A 21,201-nucleotide genomic window follows, 5' to 3' on the forward strand; every position below is an offset into this window, starting at 1 on the left:
ACTGTCTTGTTTATGTTTTGTTCACTGTATATATGGCAAGGCAGTTGCTAAAATACGTCAATGTTGACATTTTATTTCTATTCGAAGTTATTTATGCTACTGTCTTATTTATGTTTTGTTCCCTCTATTTATTGCAAGGCATTGTTATAACACTTCAATAGTGCCAGATTTTTGGGAATATTTTGCACACTTTTTTCTAAAGCAACAAAGCAACTAATACAAACCTTTTTGTATTAAAAAATCCTAGTTTGCCCTTTAATTGTATTGTAACCAACAACGCTATCGTGTTTTTATTATTTTTATCCCTTAATGTTTTTCTTACCATACAGTACTTCATTTGCCACTAATTCATAGAAATTTCAGCTTGCGAAAATTGCTTACAAAGTTTACCTATATGCAATGGTGTCTTAACCTTGTTTTGCTTATAGAGGGTGTTGCAAAAATTCCGAACCACAAATTTAAATTTATAAGGGGGCAGGTCATCCAACTGTTACATGGTTCAAGTTGGAAACTCTCGCATGCTTTCGCAGCTACCGCGAGTCCCACCATTCCCAGATGAACAAGACTTCGGCAAATTTCAAGCCAAAATCGGTTGCAAAGTTTACATTATGCAATCGTGCCCTACCCTTTATATTTTTCACCCGTAAAAATGCCTGGCACCTACTGCACTATGGCACTGTTATGCAAAAATTCCGACCAACTTTTACATGGTTTATGTTCGCTTGCTTTCGCAGCTACCGCGAATTTCACCATCTCCAGATGAACAAGACTTCGGTCTACCCGGCCATGGTCGGCGACGAGCTGAAAAAGTATGACGAAAGCGTTTGCAAGTTCTTCAAAGTCGGACGAAGAAAGACCAATGACGTAAGGAGCTGACGTAACGCTACCTTAAGAAGAGGTCGTGAGTTCGAACCTCACTGCAGGCTTGGACAGGCGAAACAGGGGTCGTCAACCTTTTTCTAGTCGCGGGCCAAAACCAAACTCAGAAAGATCTCTGCGGGCCGCACAAAATGATAACTAAAAATTGTGTTATTTTTATGTTAAAACAACTGTGAATCAGCCGGACCTCGGATCGCAATAATATTTAAGAAGGCTGTAAAGTGTTGGCGCAAAGACTGAAAAAACGTTTGTTTGGTTTAAAATTGGAGTTCACACTTCGTCATCCATACTACTAACGAAAAGTAATAAAGCTACTTTGAGGGAACGCGAACATTTAAAGTTAATCTAGCTCAGTGTCGACAGACCTGGCGAGCGAACGAAGCGAGCGCGATTTTTTTGGTATACCGGCATTTCATTTAAATTTCTTGCAAGTTTTTATTACATTGCCGAAAATAAAAAAAATGATAAAAAATACACGTCCAACATTTTGAATACGTTTTCCGTGACGCACTTGGCTGCCTTCCACGGCGCAACGGTGAAGAAGCGCTGGTATATGTGAAAAGACAACATCAAAACGTAAACAAGCCGGACGTAGAATGATGTCGTGCGGAGCGCGATAAATTTTCCCACTTGCGTAGTTAAAATAGTCAAAAAGTATGCGAAACGGACTCGTGTCTAAATTGTCAAAGAGGCGACGGGCCGGATAAATTACATCGGCGGGCCGGATCCAGCCCGCGGGCCGTAGGTTGTCGACCCCTGGGCTAAAAAAACATCTCCTCACTGCAGTTGTTTTTCTAGCCTGTCCTGCTTGCATCATTGATCGACAGATTCGGTTAGTCTGTAATGTCTTTCGGTGTATTTTAAGTAGGCTCATACTGGAGCGCCATTTGCCACTTAGTTTTTAGCTATCTCAGTTTTCCCCCACCAAGATAGGTCGATGAACGGCTAAGGGCAAATTCGTCCCACGGGATTTTCTATAAAAATCGTTGCCCAGAGCAATTCATGCCGTTAAAGCTCACAACATACTAACTGTGACTATTTCCTTCGTTGCTGGCCAACGTTGCAAGTTACGTTTAGAGGCAACTTGCATTTTGCATTTATATGTGACTGTAAGAATATGCCATTTACTTGCATCTGCTGCTTAAGCTGGCAAATCTGAGCTATGTAAACAGGCGAAGGGCTTAAGCTGGCAAATCTGAGCTATGTAAACAGGCGAAGGGCTTAAGCTGGCAAATCTGAGCTATGTAAACAGGCGAAAATAAATGTGGTATAAGGGAAGGCATTGCCCTTTGATAGCCTAAGTTCCTAATATTTTTATCCCTCAGAAGATTATATTTACAAAGGCAGAGATTATCTTAAATTTTCCTAATCATACAGTTTTGTTTTAAATTTGCACGCGAATCACGAACTTTTGTATTTATACATAAGGGATTAATTATTTTCCTTTTGTAAAATTAGATCAAGTCTTGTGTTTAAGTTTAAGAAGAGATCAAGAGGTTTTTAAGAACACATAGCCTGATTAGCAACAGACTAAAGTTAAGTCATCAATTGCATGTTAGTACTGTTTATTTTTTTTAGATAACAACACACGTGTCATTTAAAAATGTGTCTAATTGAGGTTAAACTAATTAGTTTGTTCGCAGGCGAAGAAGACTAAAAAACCTAGAAAGAGGCCGAGAAAAGCTAAAGTTCGAAAGCCGGATGACGGCAAGGAAAGGCCTCCAGTCATTGTGAGAATAGCCAGATGTAAAAAAGTCTTGGTTCAGACAGACTTTAGCATCGAGTTTAATCCTTAAGCATTCTTCCAGTATGTAATAAGCGTTAGTGTTTGCTGTATGTTGTGTGGTGTAAACATCAGAATAGTCGTTTTAGGTTATCGCTATATTAGCTACCGGCGACACCATGTATTCTCGTCACTTACTGAGAGTTGATATTCTATATTAAATGTAAGATCTTTCACAGAAAGTCAGCCCAAGTAGTGCGTTGTAAGATTTAAGAAAAAGGAAAAAAGAGCATTTTGAATTCCTCAAAAAAAAAAATACATTTGAGTTCGCAAATATTTGAAATTTGCTTTATCTATATGGTATTAGTTGGTGCTAAAAATACTTCCTGAAAAAAAAAAGAAATCTAGACATCAAAACGCGTATTACAGGACTTAGCTTTATCATGAGATATAAAAGCGAAATCATTACACCCAAGTATCTGACCATTCCTTCGAGGCTCCGCTACGCTCTGGCACTATATAATCTAACAAACCTAAATGCTAGCCTATACAATTCGTTTCCAGCCAAAACGCAAGCGAATCGATGGCGAAAGCGATGAAAGCGAACTGGACAAGATGTTCCGCGACATTCTCACCACCGACAAGGGAACCACCTTTTGCGTCCTCACCTCGGCAGAGACGAACGACTTCGAGGACTCCGGCGCGCCCCCCAGCGACGAGGAGATCGTGGCCACCACGTTTCTCACCGAGATCGAAGGTTGGCATGGATGGTTTTTAAGTAATTCACTCGGGTGATTGTTTATGTCAGAAGTTTACAAACTTTTCAGCTTGTAGCACTTTCATTCTTACCAATAATCTCATGCATGGGTAGTGGGTACCCTAAGTGTATGCACGGATCGTAGCTTGATAATAAATAACAAAGCCAAAAGGCCGAGTCGATCGACATCAACTTGATTAAGACATTTCGACACGAACATTAACTGAAGATGATAGAAGTTGGTATCAACACGTTTTAATCAAGATGATGCGATTTACTAGACCAGTGGTTCTTAACCAGGGTTCGATAGAACCCTTGGAGTTCGACGAAGGTGTTTCAGGGGCTCGACAAGAACGTCCTCTGAAACATAAATGCTGTTATTTAAATTTAAATTCAAATCTACTTTGTGCTCCAAGGCGTCACGAAACCTTTTAAATTTTAAGAACCACTGTACTAGACCTTTTAGGCTTTGCAATTTATTATCAATCTCATACATTTATATAACATTGCACTAACCCCTACGACACAACAAGGCAATATGAAGTGATAATACAATAGAAGTCCATCAAATGAACAGTGTGCGTTCAAGTTTTCCATAATTGCGTGAATGCCTTTGTGTAACAGGAATAGGCCGATTTCTAAAATTGCAAAATGTTCCACAACACAAGTATTAGAGTCACACAGTTTAAAATCTGTTTAAAAATAATTTAGAGACCATCGTTGTAATTGATTGAACTGTCATTTTGGATTGATGTGTTGAATGTTGGGGATATTTATTGATCTGTACCAGTTGATATATTATACGAAGGTGCGTTTTACCCCCGCAATTTTTTATAGCGTATTTTTCATCTGATTTAGGAAAAAAATAATGTTTTTAACATCCTGGCACTGAAGCCATAAAAACCCGTAGGTTTGCCCTGGATTACATCAACACGCATTATAACTGTAAATAAATTTGTCGCACTTCGCCCAATCTGAGTCATTATGTATATAACACTTTGGGTGCCCATGTGCTGGGCGATTTTAACATTATTTGCGTATATAGAGATCAATTGTTTTTCTTGATTTTTTCCAGGTCCTGAGGAACTGGACAAGCTTCCCCACTACGTGCAAAACGTTTACCTCGACTCCAACTACGTCAGGAACCTCAACAAAACGTGAGCCGTGTAACGTGAATTTCGCCTAATGGTTCCCAACCTTTTGTTCTTGTGCCAAGTTTGCATCGAAACGTCTTAATCAAGAAGATGTCGATCTACTCGACCTTTTCGTCTTCGGACTTTAGTTGTTTTGCTAATGACTTGTTCACAACACTACGGCATACCTCGCCCACCGATCAATGAAACTTTTTATTAAACAAAATGCGGTGTGTAAGCAAACCGCAATCAGCCGACATAAACCTCTCTCTGTCTCTCTCCAGTGTCCGCCTCAACTTTCTCAACCACCTGGAACAATGGAAGGAGAAGGCGGTGAAGAACGCGGAGTCGACGGCGCGCAGCAAGCAGGAGGAACTTCTGTCCGAGCTTGACCTCCGGCTCCACCTCCATGCTCCAAGATGCAAGAGGATCGAAGTGGACGTGAGGAACGTACGAGCAGGTGAGGAGGAATAATCGTTATCTTTATTTTTTTGTTTATTGGTTGAGTGCTAGTTTTCGTGGATTAAATTATTTTGGACTTGAAATGTTGTGACATATATGGATGAAGTACACCGAAAGCCATCACAGACTCACCGAATCTGTCGATAAATGCACACAAACATGTGTGTTCGTCTTTTGTTAAATAGAGTCTTGATCCCCTTCAATGTGAAGTTGCTTGTACTAACAGAATGTGGCAAGCATTTACGTATAGTTGTTTCTCGACTTGCTCCTCTCTGAGCCTCTGTAGCTTAGTTGGTAGAGTGGTCGTGAGTTCGAACCTCACTGCAGGCTAGGTGTTTTTCTAGTCTGCTCTGCTTGCATCATTGATCGACAGATTCGGTAAGTCTGCCATGGCTTTCGGTGTACTTACGACTTAAGTATAGCAACTTAGTAATTGAGTCATCGCGAAAAAGGGTTGAGTAACACAGAAGTAATAACTATATCAAATAATTTGCTTTCTTGCAGCTGAGCTGATTTTGCATCGGGAGCGAGTGACGCGTCATTGCCGGGGAATCACCGCTGCCCTGGCAACCATCAAGCACGAGTTTGGCGAGATGACGAAGGAACATGACAATGACTCGGCGAATTTCAAGGCGCGCGTCGAGGGGATGGAGGACGTTTTCTTGAACGCGAACAAGTCGACTAAGTATGGTTTGGATTTTGAGCATAATGGTTGCAGGTTGTAGTAAGAAGTAGGTATCATTTTGAACGTTTCGAGTAACTCTTTCTTCATTTTCCTCATTCTGTGTTCATCAGTGTTGACATCTGTGAAACGTTTAAAATGATACCTACTTCTGAATGGGCGCTGATTGCTTAGTGGCGCATTTCGAATGATCAAAGAACGCCTTGTTAGTTTTTTAGCAAATCAGTTGTCGTTTAGAAATAGCCGTGTAGACAAACGGGTATTGGTGACCCAACCAATGGGTTGACTCAAAATTGGGTTCCCGATCGATTTGGTTGGGTCGCCGACTGCAATAAAACAAAACAAGCTCAAAGTAGCTTTATTAAAAAAAAACAAGATTTCTCCAATACTTGAGATAATTATAATTGCTTAGGGCTAGGCAATACTATTACTTGGCAACTTTTTAGTGCTAATGTAATGTCTTACGTTTACTTACAAAACGTTCAGTGAATAGAATTGGGTCGCCAAAGCTTCGCTGTTAAACATATACGCTTAGTATATGAAGCGCCACGGAAAAGATCGAGAAACGCTGCCCTAAACCCTTTCTTTGCGTGTGTCTCGTGCGCAGGCTGGTCGAGTTGATGAACAACCTGCACAAGGACCTCGGTAGCTACGTGGAGGACACAAAGTGGTCGCTGCGCAACTTTCGCCAGCGGCTCGACGCAACACTGGGAAGGCTGCGCACCTCGAACGCGCAATGCGTAAGGGCTTTCAAGTGAGTATTGCGACGTTTATCGACTTAAGCTTATAGGTTTAGCTCCCCCACCACTTTATTTCTGTTGTGACGCGTAAGATCTGAATGCGGCGGACAAGATAGCTTGAATCTTACTTTAATAAAATATCGTTAACAAACATATATAGTTTGTTAAGCGACCAGTGACAGAATGACTTGGTCGTTAGTTCGAATCTTGTCAGCGGCCTGTTTCTATTTTTTTCATAGGAAAAATATTTGCGTGCAACCCACTCGACAATTATAAGTTTCAAACAATTATTTTTGGTTTTCGCTGATACATTCGAGGAGAGGACAATCTAACAGATCGTTTTGGCTCTGTGGTTTACCCCGATAAGAAATTCATGTTTTTAAATAGGATTGGTACCCGTGACAGAGAACCAAAAAAGTATCCGTTACAGGACAAAGAGTTCTTTCAAAAATTGCAGTCTGCAAAGCGTTAACTCATAGGACACTCTCGGAGCACATAAAAACGTCATGCTAGTCTAGTTTTAATAAGTTATCACCAGTGACCAATGTACCCATTACCGCGTGGAAAAAAATTAATTTTTTTTAAAGCATTGAGAACACCATTCTGCTGAGCAGGTATAATTTTATCAATCTATAAAACGTTTTTCTATAATATTGTGTCAACGACAAACAAGCGATTTTCTCGATTGGTAATTTGTTAAACCTTTAAAATTAAAATGTCTTCGGTATTATTCCAATGCATATCTCCTAAAAGTAAAGTAAAAGTTGCAAAACACCGGCATTTGTTAGCACCAGCGTGCGCTTTCGGGGTTACGATAGCATCAAAGACATCGTTTTCAGGCTCTTCTCGGAAGGCGGCAACTTCTCGCCCGACGAAACGACCCCTCTGCGTAAAAAGCTGGAGAAGATGTCGCAGAAGGTGGACGCCGCCGAGGGATTGGTGATGAAGGACCTCGAAGGCATGGAGTCTCGCCGGCTCGACCAGGCAACCGACATCGTCGGCAAGTTCGAAGACCGGTGCGTTGTTGAGTTTCTGATGTTTGAGATTTATCGGCGAAATGTTGAATATCGTTTTTGACGCATGTTGATATCAATAGGCGAAAAATGCATTTTTTTCTTGTGCATTTTTTGGGGCAAAAATAGCTTAAGTTTTTGAGATTTGTCGGCGTTATACATCGTTTTGCACGCATGTTAATATTATTAGGCGAAAATTGCATTTGGCTTTTGATAGGCAAAAATAGCTTTTTCCGATTTGTTTAAATTATTATAGGCGTTTTTGATTTTTAAATTTATACTTTAAAATACATTTTTGATTTTTAAATATAATTATATTTTAAATGACCGCAAGGTATCTACATTTTTTATATGGCAAACATATTGGCGATTATAAGGATCATATAACATATACACCAGTAACACCAGTAAAGTTTTTTTCGACGGGCTCACTGAAGTCATCAAATCTAATACCAGGCTGCGATTGTAGCTTTGAGGTCGTGAGTTCGAAACTCTTTGCAAGCCACTGTTGCCTAATTGCCCTTAGAACAAATATATAGGCGTCGTTGCTGCACTATTACTTTTTGGATAACAGAAGGCACGAAATACGCACTAATTATTTTCCAGGGGTTCTTAAACTTGGGTCCATGGACCCCTTGGGGGTCCGTGAACTAATTTTAGGGGGTCCATGAAGGCCTAATGGAAATAGTAGTATACATTTAAAAAATAATAAATTTTTAAAATAACTTTAATTAAAATTAAAACGTTTTGCACTGAATGTTAAATCCATTACACTTCCACATTTTTGTACCGAAATCGGCAGATTTCTGAGGGCTATTTGTATTGTGACGTCAATTTATCACGTCATTATTGAAACTTTCTCGCCTACCGTGGTCCACGCGAGGTAAAATAAAATTTTAGGGGTCCGCGGTAAAAAAAGTTTAAGAACCCCTGTGTTATACCATCACATTCTTGTGCCGCTGTTGAACAATTTATCCACGCATTTATAGATTCAAGAGCCACATGGTCGACCTCTCCTTCATCGAAAAGATGAAGCGATGGCTGACAAATGCGCAGGTCCGGATCAAGACCGAGGTTGCCCATAGCAACGGAATGGCGGTCGAGGTGGCCAGCCACTTGAGTGCGCTAAAGCGTCGCGTAGACGCCTGCGAAAAGCCCAACATTGATAAGGAGGTGACTGCTATTTTAAAAGTATGGAATCGTTAATGTTGGATCCAACACGAAAATTTCGTTGGAATCCCGACTATACTGAATAGAATAGTCGGCTTATTTTAAGCCTGAAACCATTTGTTATGGTAGGTTTTTTGACTGATACTAAAGGTGTGGTACAGTAGGCAATCGCAAACTAAACAAACATAACCATATTATGCATGCATATATTCGGTAACTTAAGTTACTGTATAACCCTTGCTAAGAATAACTGCTCGTCGGCTTCTAAAAAATACATTAGCCTTGTGTACAGTACTGGAATTCATGTAGTAGTAGGATATTCCAACAAAATTATTTTTGCTACTTTTTTTCCCGATCAATCGGTAACGGGGTAGTAAAAAGTATTTTAAACACCCTTAATTATAACACTCTGGCAAACTGGTTCAAAAAGTTTGGATCTGCGTGTCTCGCAAGGTTCACGAAACTTTTTTTTACCATAACAAAACGAAAAATTTAATAAAAAAACTAAAAAATGTAGAAAAGTGTAAATTTACTGTATTGTCAGCCGTACTGTATTGTTTTTATAGATCGCAGTTTAACCTTCATCATGACCGTTGTTACATCATCAGTAATATTCTTGTATTGAACTGTGAGCCATTAGACTAAAAAACTGCACTTATTGTTCCTTGTTCCTAATCCGTCAAACAAAATCGTGGTCCGCGTCCTTGCGTACTAAATCCTCTGTTTGTTCAGAGCGTGACCCCTGAACTTCTGCGAACCTACGTAGACGAGGTGATGGAATGTCTCCACAAGAGGGCGGTATACCTCAACTGCAAGAAGCAGGCTCCAATGCTGTCCATTGACGTCAAGGTGAAAATTACATTATCACAATACTGACGTGCACATTTTCCAAGGATGAACTTGCTATCATGGGCGGTGGCCATGCTCCCCACACACGCTGTATTTTTTCGCTTACTTTACCTACTTAAATGAACCATTTCGATGAATTTGGATTTGCCCAAAAGCGTCCTACGTCTCATCGCACCATCGAAAATTAAAATTTTCGAAATTTACGAATAAAATAGCGTTTTTATGCTTCGCCCTAATCGATAACATTTTTTTAACATGGCTTTTGTATCGAAAATAACACCTCTTAAAACTAAAACTTAATAAACGAACTGTGTTGTGTTTTAGGATTACTTTATGTCGTCACGTTTAGATATAACTTTGTGACGTCACGTTGAGTCGTGACTTAATGACGTAACTTTGTGACGTCGTCTCTGAAAATTTCCCCCCCAAAATATAGATATATATTTCAAAAAATTTTTTTTAAATGATTCCTAATTTTTTTTTCTTAATTTCAGTCTGATCCAGTGACCCAAGACCGACAGAGTCCCGCTCCCCCGCCGTCGGCCGGTCCGGCACCAAAGACAACGGCGTCCAAGCGACGCGACAGCGCGCGGAAGACTGCCAGCAGGCAGGGGGTGGACACCCAGGGGTCGACCTACAGCAAGGGCGGGAGACAGCCGACTGACGATTCGGCCATCGGAGTCATTAAGAACATTCTGAGGTAGGGACAGGCGTTCAGAAACTATTAAATTTGGTAATTACCTGTTTATGCTGCACTGGAAAAGACGTGCCTTGTCTGAAAAAAATATGTTTTTTGCGTTTTTTAGATGGAAATCCTGTCTGTAAGTAACTATTTATCATATCGTTGCTGTATTCTTAGGATGAAATAATCCGCCATTTCATCTTTATATGCATAAAATATAAATTTCGTTTGTTAAAATAAACAAAATAGCGAATTGACGGTCTTTGACAGGGTTAATGTCGTAAAAATGGGTAAGACGATCCGCCTAACCTATACTTAGTACATTCCAAAGTGTTGCCGACCAACTGACTTCTGAACAAAAGATACACAGTAAGCATTCACATAAAAAGGCGCAAAGGCGTGAGTAAAAAGTTAGAACTGACTCTTTCAGAATTAGGCTACTCGAACTGTAAAACGACGAAGTATTTTTCCGTGACTTCTATCTGTTATGCGCAAAAAGGTATTGTGCGTGAAACCTGTGCGTAAATTGGACTGAATTGTGTTCTCACTAAGTTTATGTTTACCAGAGCTCAGAAGAGCGGTTTCGATCCGGAGGACGCAAGATCGATTATGACTGGAACGACAAGGGCCCCGCCTTCCACGTCAAACTCACAGGTAAAGATTTAATATGCCTTGCACTGCCAACTTAGAGTTTATTGGATTGTATCATCTCGCCTTTGCTAATAATACATTCCAAGAGTAATATATCGTTTGATTTAAGAAACAGCTTGTTCTGCGTTTTTGACAAAATATATTTGTTTTTGTGTATTAAAAAATACAGTACTTCATATGAGTTTAAAAACTGTTTAAAAATTAATCATAGCGTCTAAACCAGTTTGGTGGCCGAGCTTTATGCTTTCTCTGTACTTGTGTGAAAAATCTAAATTCTGCTTTATTTTAAACACGCGTATTAAATAAAATAAGTCTATTTTTGGTTTGCCTATGGATTTATACGAGGGTGAATTTTTGTTGAATCCGCCATCATCAATTGCAAGTTCTGTCTGTTGGTCATTTCTTGACTGGCTCGTCTATTTCTTTTAAACTTGAAGAGTTTACGTTTTACTTGTTGTTTTTGATCCTATTTCATAAGATACCGATGATGCTTTTATGAGCGAAATATATTTACCATGGAACATCCAAACAAACTGATTTTCGGTTTACTAAGTTCTGTAATTGGTTTAATCTTTATCATTAATGTGCAACCAGAATCGTTTCTGTTTCACCATCCGAGTTCAGGAAGATCCAGTTATACAAAAGAAAATTCTGATTATTACCACAAGATCCTTTTACATATATGCTTTTTCATGGGATATTCGTGTAACCACAATACATTGAGTGTTGTCTTGATAACAAAGTAAAAAATGCTTTGTCCCAATCCAGCTTGGGCCCTCCAAACACCCAAACCGGCTGCAACGTCAAGGAACGCTCGCCAGCATTGCTGGAAGTAACTCGGGAGAATCCGACGTCGAAAAGAAGACTCCTATGGACGGGTCGGTTGAAATTTATCAAGTCTTCTGTGTTGTACTTTTTTTGATATTTACAACGAGAATCTACGTGTAAAACTGTAGTGCTTCTGAGACATGAAATGTTTGTTAGTTTTTTTTTAGTTTTTTGTTATATTAAGGGGAAGCGATAGCTATACAATGTCACGTTTTATCATCGTCACGCCATTTGGAAGAAAAAAGGCAATCGCATGGTTTCATTTGTGTGTTCTAAAAAAAAATAGTCAATCAGGTGTTGCAAAGGTGTGCTTCTTTAATCAACATTTTCTCTCCTATTAAACAACGTTTGAAACATTTTAGTTTCTAATTAAAGTTTTAGCTACATGTAAAACAAGATTACGTTTCAGAGTACTCTCTGGAGTGTATCGCAGACGAGAGACGAAGTTCGACGCCAAGTTCATGATTTTTGGGGTAAAATCAATGGAGGGCACGCACTTTCTCGCCAAGGTCAGTTCACGGTCGAATATCAAAAGTCAAATAACACTTAAGTGGCCTTACTTCAGGCTTGTTGAAATACTGTGGGAAATTCTGCAGATTTAAACATTAATTTAGACAAAAAGTGCTATTATTATGTACCATTTTTACCTTTCGATGCAAAAAAAATGTACACAAATTTTACTAATTTTGATTGCATAGAAATTACAATCGCCTAATTTTGTTTAATTCAAGACACTATCTTGAACACTGATCTATATACTGTGAAACTACTTGTTGTCTAGTGGTAACTCTTCATCTGTTTTTCAGTTATTGAACTATACAGTGTAATATATTTACAACGTTTTGTATTTTAAGCAAGTCGCTTTTTATTTGTTCAGGCACATCAAATCCTGTTCGAGGCTTTGGACGGAATGCTTTCCACCGCTGAGATTTATTACAAGCAAAAGGGATCAAGAGCGTTAACCAGGCCAAACCTCATACAGGTTTCTGTTTGATTCCTAAATCTGTTAGAAACTGCATTTCGAACTATTAATAAAGAACTATTACTGTACTTTTGTTAGCTGAAAGCCTTCGTTTATAAAGAATTTCCGATAAACAGTAAACTTTTAAACAAAGATAAATTTGAGAGGTTCTTTTGATAAAGTTGTTATCAATGGTGAAAGTAACTCGGAACGAAAGTTTGTCGTTTATTCGCAAGGCCAAAAGCTATGTTAGCCTATTTTAGTTTCATATTTGTGCACGACTTTGAACGCTAAGCCTAGAATTTTTAGGGTTGCATATTGTGAGGTACGTTTATGGCGCAACTCCATGACGTCATCCTCGAAAATTTTCATGCATTAGAAAAGTTTTTCATCATTCCTTTAAGAACACTGTTTTACTTTTACCCCTGGTTTAATTGGATGAAATCATAGGTTGAAGAACTGTTTTAATGTGTTTTAAAATAAAACCTACTAAGTACGCACAAAAACAAGTCTTAAGCCAATAAAATAAATAAATAATGTACAAGGCACCAGTGGGAAAATACATTTAATTAAGGCTCATTATTCACAGGGCATAGATGGGAGATAACTACATTTTTGGGACGATAGGCAGTTTCGTAGCCTCAGTCAGTTCGATGTTTAAGTATCAATTTTACGTGATCGCTAGTCAATTCGCTGTTTCAAACCTTACAAAAAATAGTCGTGTTTCTCTGTTGTTATACAAGCAGGCGACTTTTACCAACTCGGTCACGTTACTTGCTGTCTATTATAAACTTGATGCTTTCTTTCAGGACAACTTCGATCAGTGTGGCGAGAAGGTGGTCGAAAAACTGGGAAACTTCGAGAAGCAGACCAACGCTTTCCACAACAATTCCTTGCAAGGTTAATAAAACACGTATTTCCTAAATTTATATTAAAAGTTTTATTATAAGTCCTTGTTGACTGTTTGATGTTCGAAGCGGTGCGCTTCTAAAGCTATTAAAAGTTTTCAGAACTTTGAATGTCGGGATTATGTGTTCTTTTGTAGGGCAAAATGCTCTCGTACTAAGCATTATCTACAATATAAAAGCAAAGCTTAAAAACCTGAGTAAAACCAGGATCAGACACTTCTTTAAAGGAATCTATATTTTACTGGCATAGTCAGTTCATATTGGTATAAGTTAAAGCATTACCTAAGTTATGCTAACAAACTATTGGAAACATTTGTCATACATAACTGAGGTCGGGAGCTTAAACAAACGCAGCTAAGACCGATGACCTGAGGCTTCCGGTCGAATGATGAAAAAATATTTTACAATAGTTATGGCATTTAGGCTTGTTTGTTGCTTTAAGAGTCAAAAGTTTGTAAGTTATTACCAGTTTAAAAAAATAACGTGAGACGTAGTTCTAACGTTAGCATTACGTTGAAAACTAACTTGGCTTCTGAAGCTCTAAATTTAAGGGATTACAAATTAAAGATAGTCAAAAAGTTTGCTGCGACGAGTGTCTACTGGTGAATGCTTAGTGTTTTAGTAAGCGATTGCAAACATTTTTAATAGTATTTTACGTAAACAAAGAAAAAAACTTGTAAATAAAAAAGACCAGGCTGTTGCTCAAATGGACCAAATGAAATACGCTATAAGGTAATACCAGTTTTAAAAAAATAACTGATAATATTTTCTTTACTTTAAAAACTAACTTGGCTTCTTAAGCTCTAAATTTAAGGTATTACCTACTAGGCTACTATGGCACCTAAAGACACCTAAACCCAATTTCACTTTGCTGATTCAACCTTCAGTAGATATCAATCAGTTTAACGAATCATTCGTCCACCTGCCCATAACTACTCCCCGTTTCTATGGCGACAGACTTCCGCAAGTTGCTCCGTGATCTTGAAGAAGAGATGTGCAACGTCCCGCGACTCGTCCTTTCCGATCTCCTGCGCCAGGAGCTGGACGTGCTCGACGGAGGACAGGAGCAGCTCCGGGAAGAGTTTAGGAGCAAGGAGCAAGTATGGGAAGTCCAGAAGGTAAGCGCAGTGGGTTAAAAACTCTGAATTACGTGCGTTCAGTGTTGTAATTTTTAAAATAAAGTCTCTTCATTGTCATTAGCTGGGCTGCACAGTCGATTAAAACTTCCGTGTCCGATTCCAGCCAAAAAATTAACTCGAGTCCAACTTCAGCCAAAATAATAAATCCGAATCCGACTTCAGCCGAAAAAATAAACCCGAGTCCGACTTCAGCCGAAAAAATAAACCCGAGTCCGACTTCAGGCGAAAAAATAAACTCGAGTCCGACTCCGGCCAAATGTGCGATTTCGTCGAGTCCTGAGTCCGACTCCGGCTCAAGCCTGTATTTCGCCAATTTACATAACTAAACACGCGCATATTCAGCAATCAACTTATAGGGGTGTCATATAATTTTTCCACTCACAATACATGGTTGGAAAATATTCCACCATTTGCTATTACACTTGTGCGATTTACAGTTGGCGGCCATATCAGCTTCAAAATTTGATGCTGCACATTCGTACTTTGGACTCGAGACTCGGGTAGTTTTACGTGGTCTTACTCGAGTCCCGACTCCGACTCCACAGCCCTGGTCATAAGTCATTTTTGTTAAGTCCAAGTGAATCCAATTCGAATTTATTCCTCACTTCAAGTCCAAATCAAGATATTTCAACAAGAATCATGCTTGTTCAAAGTACCTTGTCTTGGACTTGATCTGCACTGACATTAATTTCGAATTGGACTTGACCTAATATTTCTTAAAATTACTTCACTTGAATTTGTTACGTTGTTTGCAATTTCTTTCAAGTAAGGAATTTCATGCAGTTTAAAAGGTCAAATCCATTCTCACAACCATTTTGTGGCAATATCACATACCTTTAACACGTGTTAAATACTAAAGCCGGCTTTATGCTTTTGCAGAAAAGCCACAAGCAGGATCTGCGTCCAACCTTGGGTCACCCTGATCAAGAACCTGCTCTTCTTGAGCTTTCGGAACAGGAGAACGCCAGACAGGTCAGTATTGGCTTATTCGAAGTTTTCCAAGTGCAAAAACAAAACACGTCGAAATATTAAATACAAAAAACGTTTAGAAAAACCTTTTACGCTGAGATGTGTTAGCGGCAAGCTGATTAAATAGCTTTAAACATACTTTTAAATTATATAAACTAAAACATGTAGTATGTTAACCTTTTACATAATTTTATCTGAATATATATTTGTTTTATTCGTGCATTGTGATTGTTTTCATTTCTACTTTGACATGATGAAGCAGGGTGCTGCTAAAGCTCGAGACTTCAATGCAATTTGTCTTTATAAAGTTTTTTTTTCTTACATATTGTTATTGTGACGTCACAGGAGCGTCACGTGACCGGCATAGCGGAGCAGGCCAAGGCAAGAGTGTCGAACGTTCGAGAATGCGCGTCGCGTTTTGCGGGAAAGATTGCATCGTGCTCTGCCCAGCTGCTGCGACAGTACGACAACCTGCTCACAATTGATGACGTCATTGTCGGAAGTACGTCATCTTTTTTTATTTTTTATATTTCAATGAATGGGTGCGTTTACGGTGAGGCACAAACATTTATTGGTCGTGTGCCACCTTTTAGGGGATTTCCGCTCTGGTTGCAATACTGAATTTATCTGTGAAACAAAAAGTGCAAAATTTTTTCGTACTTAAGTCAAAACAGAACTTAAAACTCCCGAAGCAGCTTAAAACGAAATAATAAAGAGAAAAATATTTAGTGCTAGAACAAAAAATTATCCAAATTAATTAACAAATAATGTAAAAGTTTTGGTAAAAAAATAAATGTTTGGGTAAAATTCGTTAACTGGATTTAAAAAGCGAAGTTGTTACAGACTTTTTTTTTTTTTTTTAAAGCGAAGTTGTTACAGAATTTTTTTGGGAGAACGTCCTTGAAGCTTCTCTCAAAAAAGCCAGTTACCACCAGTCCGCCAACCTTTAATAAGAAGGGTACATTTTAAATGCAAAACTTCTCGCGAATCTGTTTACAAAAATAGATATTCCTAATATACAATTTCGTTCGTTAAACTATTTCATTCCCCAAAGCACAAGAAACAATAGAGCACGGTAAAAAAACCTTTTCACATGCTCACAGTTCACCTTAATTTGCCGATTTCAGGGGTTCCACCAAAAAAGGAACTGACCAGCGTGCTGATCCGGCGCCGTGGGACGGGCGTTGCCATGGGCGACGTGGCCGACCCCCGCTTTGGCGAGAAGCCCATTGTCGAACGCGGCCCGAGACAATGGAAGCCTCTCGACTTCTCTATACTGGACCTTCTTCCGTCCGATGACACAGTCGTCGGCAATGGTTAGTTTTTTTTTATATTTAAGGATTTTTTTCTTAAAACTATTTTTATGGTGAAATTTTGCGTTGCTTTGAAAGTTTCCTAATTTTAGTCCGTTTTCTAAATTAAAAGCTGCCCTGTAAGCAGTTTTTTTCGTTTGAATATATGGTATCAGTGTTTGTAATCAGGAAACGTTTTTTTGTTTGGATTCTCAATCAAAGCTTATTCTTTTGCTCAGTTTTCTTATAGTTTGCAGTTTTAACCCTGTGAAATACCTGTTGGCCACTTATCTCTAAACTACACGCTTGTGTTTTAAAATCGAGAATCGACTATTACTTTTGTAACACTGTCCATGTCCAACGATAGCGACACGTCTTTCAGTAGCAAGAGCTGTTAACGGCACTAGAAAGAAGCGGTTTTTAAAATGTAGCTAACCCCAAAAAGACGGATTGGACCCTTTTAGATAATAAGTGAAAAATAGATGCTACCTTGACCTACTTTATTGCAACAAAACAGTACGTGTAAGATTTAATTGGACATTGGAATGCGAATTTTAAGTTTCTATTAGGTTTAGTATCCAATCCGTAGCTCGTGTTTTTTACGAAACCGCGGTAAGCGAAATCCGTGGAAGTTCAGAAGTAACAACACAAACACGTTTAAAACCGGCTGCTGTAGAGCGACGAAACCACAATTTCATATTTTTCTGTTAACAATTTCCTACTACCCAGATCCGACCAACACAAGTGCGACCACCCTTCCTCACACAACCGTCGCCAGCATTCGGGAAGAGGTTCTGCGACGGTATCGTGACGCGCACGTCGAGGCGACACGCGACATTCGCGACACGGAAAACGTCGCGCTGCAGGCCGAGCGAAGATGGAAGGCCAACTGGAGCGACTCAATTCGGCACGTCAAGAAACTTTACAAATAAATCTCGTTCGCGCACTGTTTTGCGCTTTGGCGTCGCTTCTAGTTCGTGTCTGCTCAGTTTTTTTTTATGTACTTCTCACTGATAAAGGAAACACTAACAGCTTGCGCCTGAAAATAAAATATTTTTTGAATGAAAGGCTGAGTGGGTTGTGGCTGGATTTTGTTTGACTATATAAAAAGCTAGCGATGGTCCGAGATTTTTGGTTTAGAACATTCAGGTTAACGTTTTTTCAAGCGCTACGCAACCTTCTTTATAATACTCATCGCAAAAAAAGTAAGAATTCATCAATTAAAAGACATTGGTGGCATGAAAATGTGGGCTACAGGATAGACGTTAAAAATTAACGTCATACAACAATTTAACTTTAAGCGCATGTTGTTCTTGAGCGAACCAAGTGCGAAAATATGTGCATGAATATTAAAATCATCTTAAATCCCATTTAAACCCGCGATGCGCGAAAAAATGCGTTTGTTTGGTTTAGATTGGCGAAAATTTTACTCCAAAAATTAAACGCATATATAGGCATATAAGTTTGCATATCGCTCGAATAGCGGTATTTATAGTCTATTGTCCAATAACTTAAGTCAATTACTTGACTTGACGTTTTTAGGCAGTTTAATTTTTATTTTATGCGAAATGACTTGGGCTGAAATGAAGTGTGTTCCATACGCATAATTGTTGGGAAATTGGATCATTTATTCGTGTTTGTGCATGTAAAACAAAAAGATTGCTATATGTTGCGTTTTGTGTTATTTTTTAGTTGAGTTATTGCTCATAATCGCAAGAGTTACCAAATTTAAATAGTTTAACGTTTAATTTAAATGGCAAGAACATGACTTGAAATTGATTTCCTTGTTTTATGACTTGACCAGAATTTCATTTTACGTCTTACTACAACCTCCGACCACTATGCCCCAAATGACTTGACTTGTTATTAGTGTTTTGCAAATTACTTGACTTGTACTGAAGTCATTTTAAAATGACTTGTGTACAGCACTGTTAGTTTCCTAAATATAGCGATTAGTTGAGCATGAGAAATGCCGTGCAGTAAGCGCTTTGAGGTTAAATTAGTTTTATTAAACAGAAAAAAATGGTAAAACGGATAGATGTTGGTACAAGAAATTTTATTTTACAAAAGTTTCATAGAGATCACTGGGTATTACCCAAAGAGATTATAACCTATAATCTCTTTGGTATTACCAATTTAATAATAAATTCGTTAATAGAGCGTGAAAAGGGTAATTCCCAATAGCGTAACTTTTGTTCGCTGTTGTTTACCTTTTTCAATCATTTTTGGTTCCGCTTTCGCAAGCGTTAACCTTTTGCTTTCAAGGTGGCGTTTTTAGGATGGCCCTGCTAAGTTTTATTTTAAGTTTTCTATATAAAATTTTAGTTTTTGATGTAATTTTTTTTAATTTGATTGCATTTTATTAATCTACAGTGTGACACTAATTTCAAAAGATAACTTGACTTTAAAAGTATTTTGACTAAACTGAATTGACGTGACCTACATTAAATCGTTTGGGCTAATGGCTCGGCTTTGAACTAGGTATCGCTTCAAATTACCTGGGATGAAAAATATTTCATCAATTGCTATTTTTTAGTTGATTCATTCCTGCTATTCGGCCGAATTGCCAGCTTTAAAAGTTTAACGTTTTATTTTTATGTCATTGACTTGACTTTGAGTTGAATTGCCCTTATAACGACTTGACTTGGGCAACTGATGACTTGGACCGAAATTTGTTATTTATTGCAAAACATTAACTTGGATTCAGATATTTTTAAAATGACTGGGATTTTAGCCATTTTTAAATGACTTGTTTTACAATGCTGGTAAGCTAATACTTCAATAGCCGTAATGGAAATTGTTATAAAAAGCTTGGACTCATTAATTTCCCAGCGTATTTCCAACACTGTTGCAGGCCAGTGGTATTAACAAATTTATAGTTTATTTCTTTCATAAAGTTAATTTTACCCCATTTCTATGAAGGGTGTATTTTATAAAAGTACCATTGTGGAGTGATTTTATCCAATTAGATTGTTTTATGTGATGAACATATTTCTAACGATTGTCTTTTAAGTTTACCATAATGGCTAGCAAGTCTGTAATTTCTCAAAAGCAGAATGAAAGTTCCAATTGCAAACAATCATGGAATAACTTGATTGACACTGAGCCCAAACTATTTGAAGGTCCTGGATTAAGGTAGGTTAAACTAATTGTAAGTTTGACATTGTGGATACAATAAATGTATAATATTACAAGCAGTGTACTTGGGTTATTGATATCATTGTAACAAGGTGTTTTTTCATTGATTCTTTAAAATTAATTTGTTTTATTTGACAAAATTTTAAAACTGTTTTTGTTTGAAGTAGCTACTGTGGGCAAAATGTGCCAAAAGCTACTGCACATTCCTCTGTTGCGTAGCAATAACCATTAACTTTTTACACCTATATTTTTTTGATATATGTCTAGTATGGTTAGGAACAAACTTTAGACAAAAACCCTATGTGTCATATTCAAAATATTGACATAGTACATTTTAAAATATACTATTTCGGTTTAATTTTTACATCAGCTTTAGGAGTTATGCCCTTATTACTGAAGTTGAAGAACAAGGCAATCTCACTGTTGAAGAAGTTACCAAGTTTGTTCAGAAAGAAACACAAGAAGCTCCTGCAAGAGCTATAAGGATCATGGATGGTTTTCTTGTTATCACAAGCCAAAAAAGTTGGTGTGGGCTGGAATTGTTAATTTGAAGAAATGACTATTATCATTGCAAAACTAATTTATTGATATTTTAAACAGACTGTAACTCTGGCTATTTTTTTTTTGTTTAGAGTCTGAAGATTTAATCTCCTTAGCATCTGTAAAAATTGGAAAAACAAAAGTTAAAGTAAACAAAAAGTTTATACCTCCTATTGATGAAAATGGATTTATTGTAGAGGTAATTTGTGCAAATATTATATGAATATAAACTGCATCACTAATAAAATGTTCTTGTTTTTTTATGTAAATCCTAGCATGATTGTGAATACAACTATTTTTTTTAAATCTGCTGATGATAAAATTAATCTGTGAGTGTGTTTGTGTTGGTAGGGCTTTTCAAAGCAAAAAGAAGACCTTAGAAAGTATCTAATGGGTTTGGAAAGACAGATTAATAAAGTATCAGGGCGATCAGCCCCTTCTGTTAAACCATGCGGCAATAGCTCATCTTTTTTCGTTATGTATGAGCGTGAAGCAGGTTTGGTTTTGTAATATTAAATAACATTTTAACACCGAATTTAGACTAGTAAATATACTTACATAATGACCAAAATTGGGTAACTATTATTTATTTGTTTTTTGTTACAGAAATCAAATCAATCAAAGACTTAATAAAAACATTTGAAGAAAAACAACTGAAGGTTACTTTAGTGGTTTAATGTTATAA

At 37.9% G+C, this 21,201-nt stretch overlaps 2 protein-coding genes across 2 annotated transcripts in view; both read left to right on the forward strand.

Annotated features, from left to right (window-relative positions):
- The window catches only part of LOC146133479 (coiled-coil domain-containing protein 180-like), a 32,335-nt gene extending 14,518 nt beyond the window's left edge, over positions 1-17,817 (forward strand). Inside the window, exons 12-31 of the mRNA XM_083396724.1 lie at positions 735-864; positions 3,167-3,359; positions 4,435-4,516; positions 4,777-4,952; positions 5,459-5,639; positions 6,244-6,390; positions 7,216-7,392; positions 8,379-8,562; positions 9,292-9,408; positions 9,903-10,108; positions 10,657-10,744; positions 11,510-11,619; positions 11,979-12,078; positions 12,447-12,551; positions 13,340-13,430; positions 14,396-14,556; positions 15,457-15,549; positions 15,892-16,048; positions 16,674-16,862; positions 17,568-17,817. Of these exons, the coding sequence (XP_083252850.1) occupies positions 735-864; positions 3,167-3,359; positions 4,435-4,516; positions 4,777-4,952; positions 5,459-5,639; positions 6,244-6,390; positions 7,216-7,392; positions 8,379-8,562; positions 9,292-9,408; positions 9,903-10,108; positions 10,657-10,744; positions 11,510-11,619; positions 11,979-12,078; positions 12,447-12,551; positions 13,340-13,430; positions 14,396-14,556; positions 15,457-15,549; positions 15,892-16,048; positions 16,674-16,862; positions 17,568-17,770 (2,890 nt within the window). The 3' untranslated portion in view covers positions 17,771-17,817. The remainder of the gene's footprint in view (positions 1-734; positions 865-3,166; positions 3,360-4,434; positions 4,517-4,776; positions 4,953-5,458; positions 5,640-6,243; positions 6,391-7,215; positions 7,393-8,378; positions 8,563-9,291; positions 9,409-9,902; positions 10,109-10,656; positions 10,745-11,509; positions 11,620-11,978; positions 12,079-12,446; positions 12,552-13,339; positions 13,431-14,395; positions 14,557-15,456; positions 15,550-15,891; positions 16,049-16,673; positions 16,863-17,567) is intronic.
- Positions 17,818-19,127: 1,310 nt separating this feature from the next.
- LOC146133480 (uncharacterized) lies at positions 19,128-21,083 on the forward strand. The gene is made up of 4 exons (XM_083397506.1): positions 19,128-19,973; positions 20,347-20,498; positions 20,609-20,715; positions 20,868-21,083. The coding sequence occupies exons 1-4, from the start codon at positions 19,861-19,863 to the stop codon at positions 21,024-21,026; spliced, it is 531 nt and encodes a 176-aa protein (XP_083253632.1). The 5' UTR covers positions 19,128-19,860; the 3' UTR covers positions 21,027-21,083.
- Positions 21,084-21,201: the final 118 nt, after the last annotated feature.

Source organism: Ascidiella aspersa, chromosome 9, assembly GCF_963924565.1.
Source record: "Ascidiella aspersa chromosome 9, kaAscAspe10.2, whole genome shotgun sequence".
Classification (NCBI taxonomy): Eukaryota; Metazoa; Chordata; class Ascidiacea; order Phlebobranchia; family Ascidiidae; genus Ascidiella; species Ascidiella aspersa.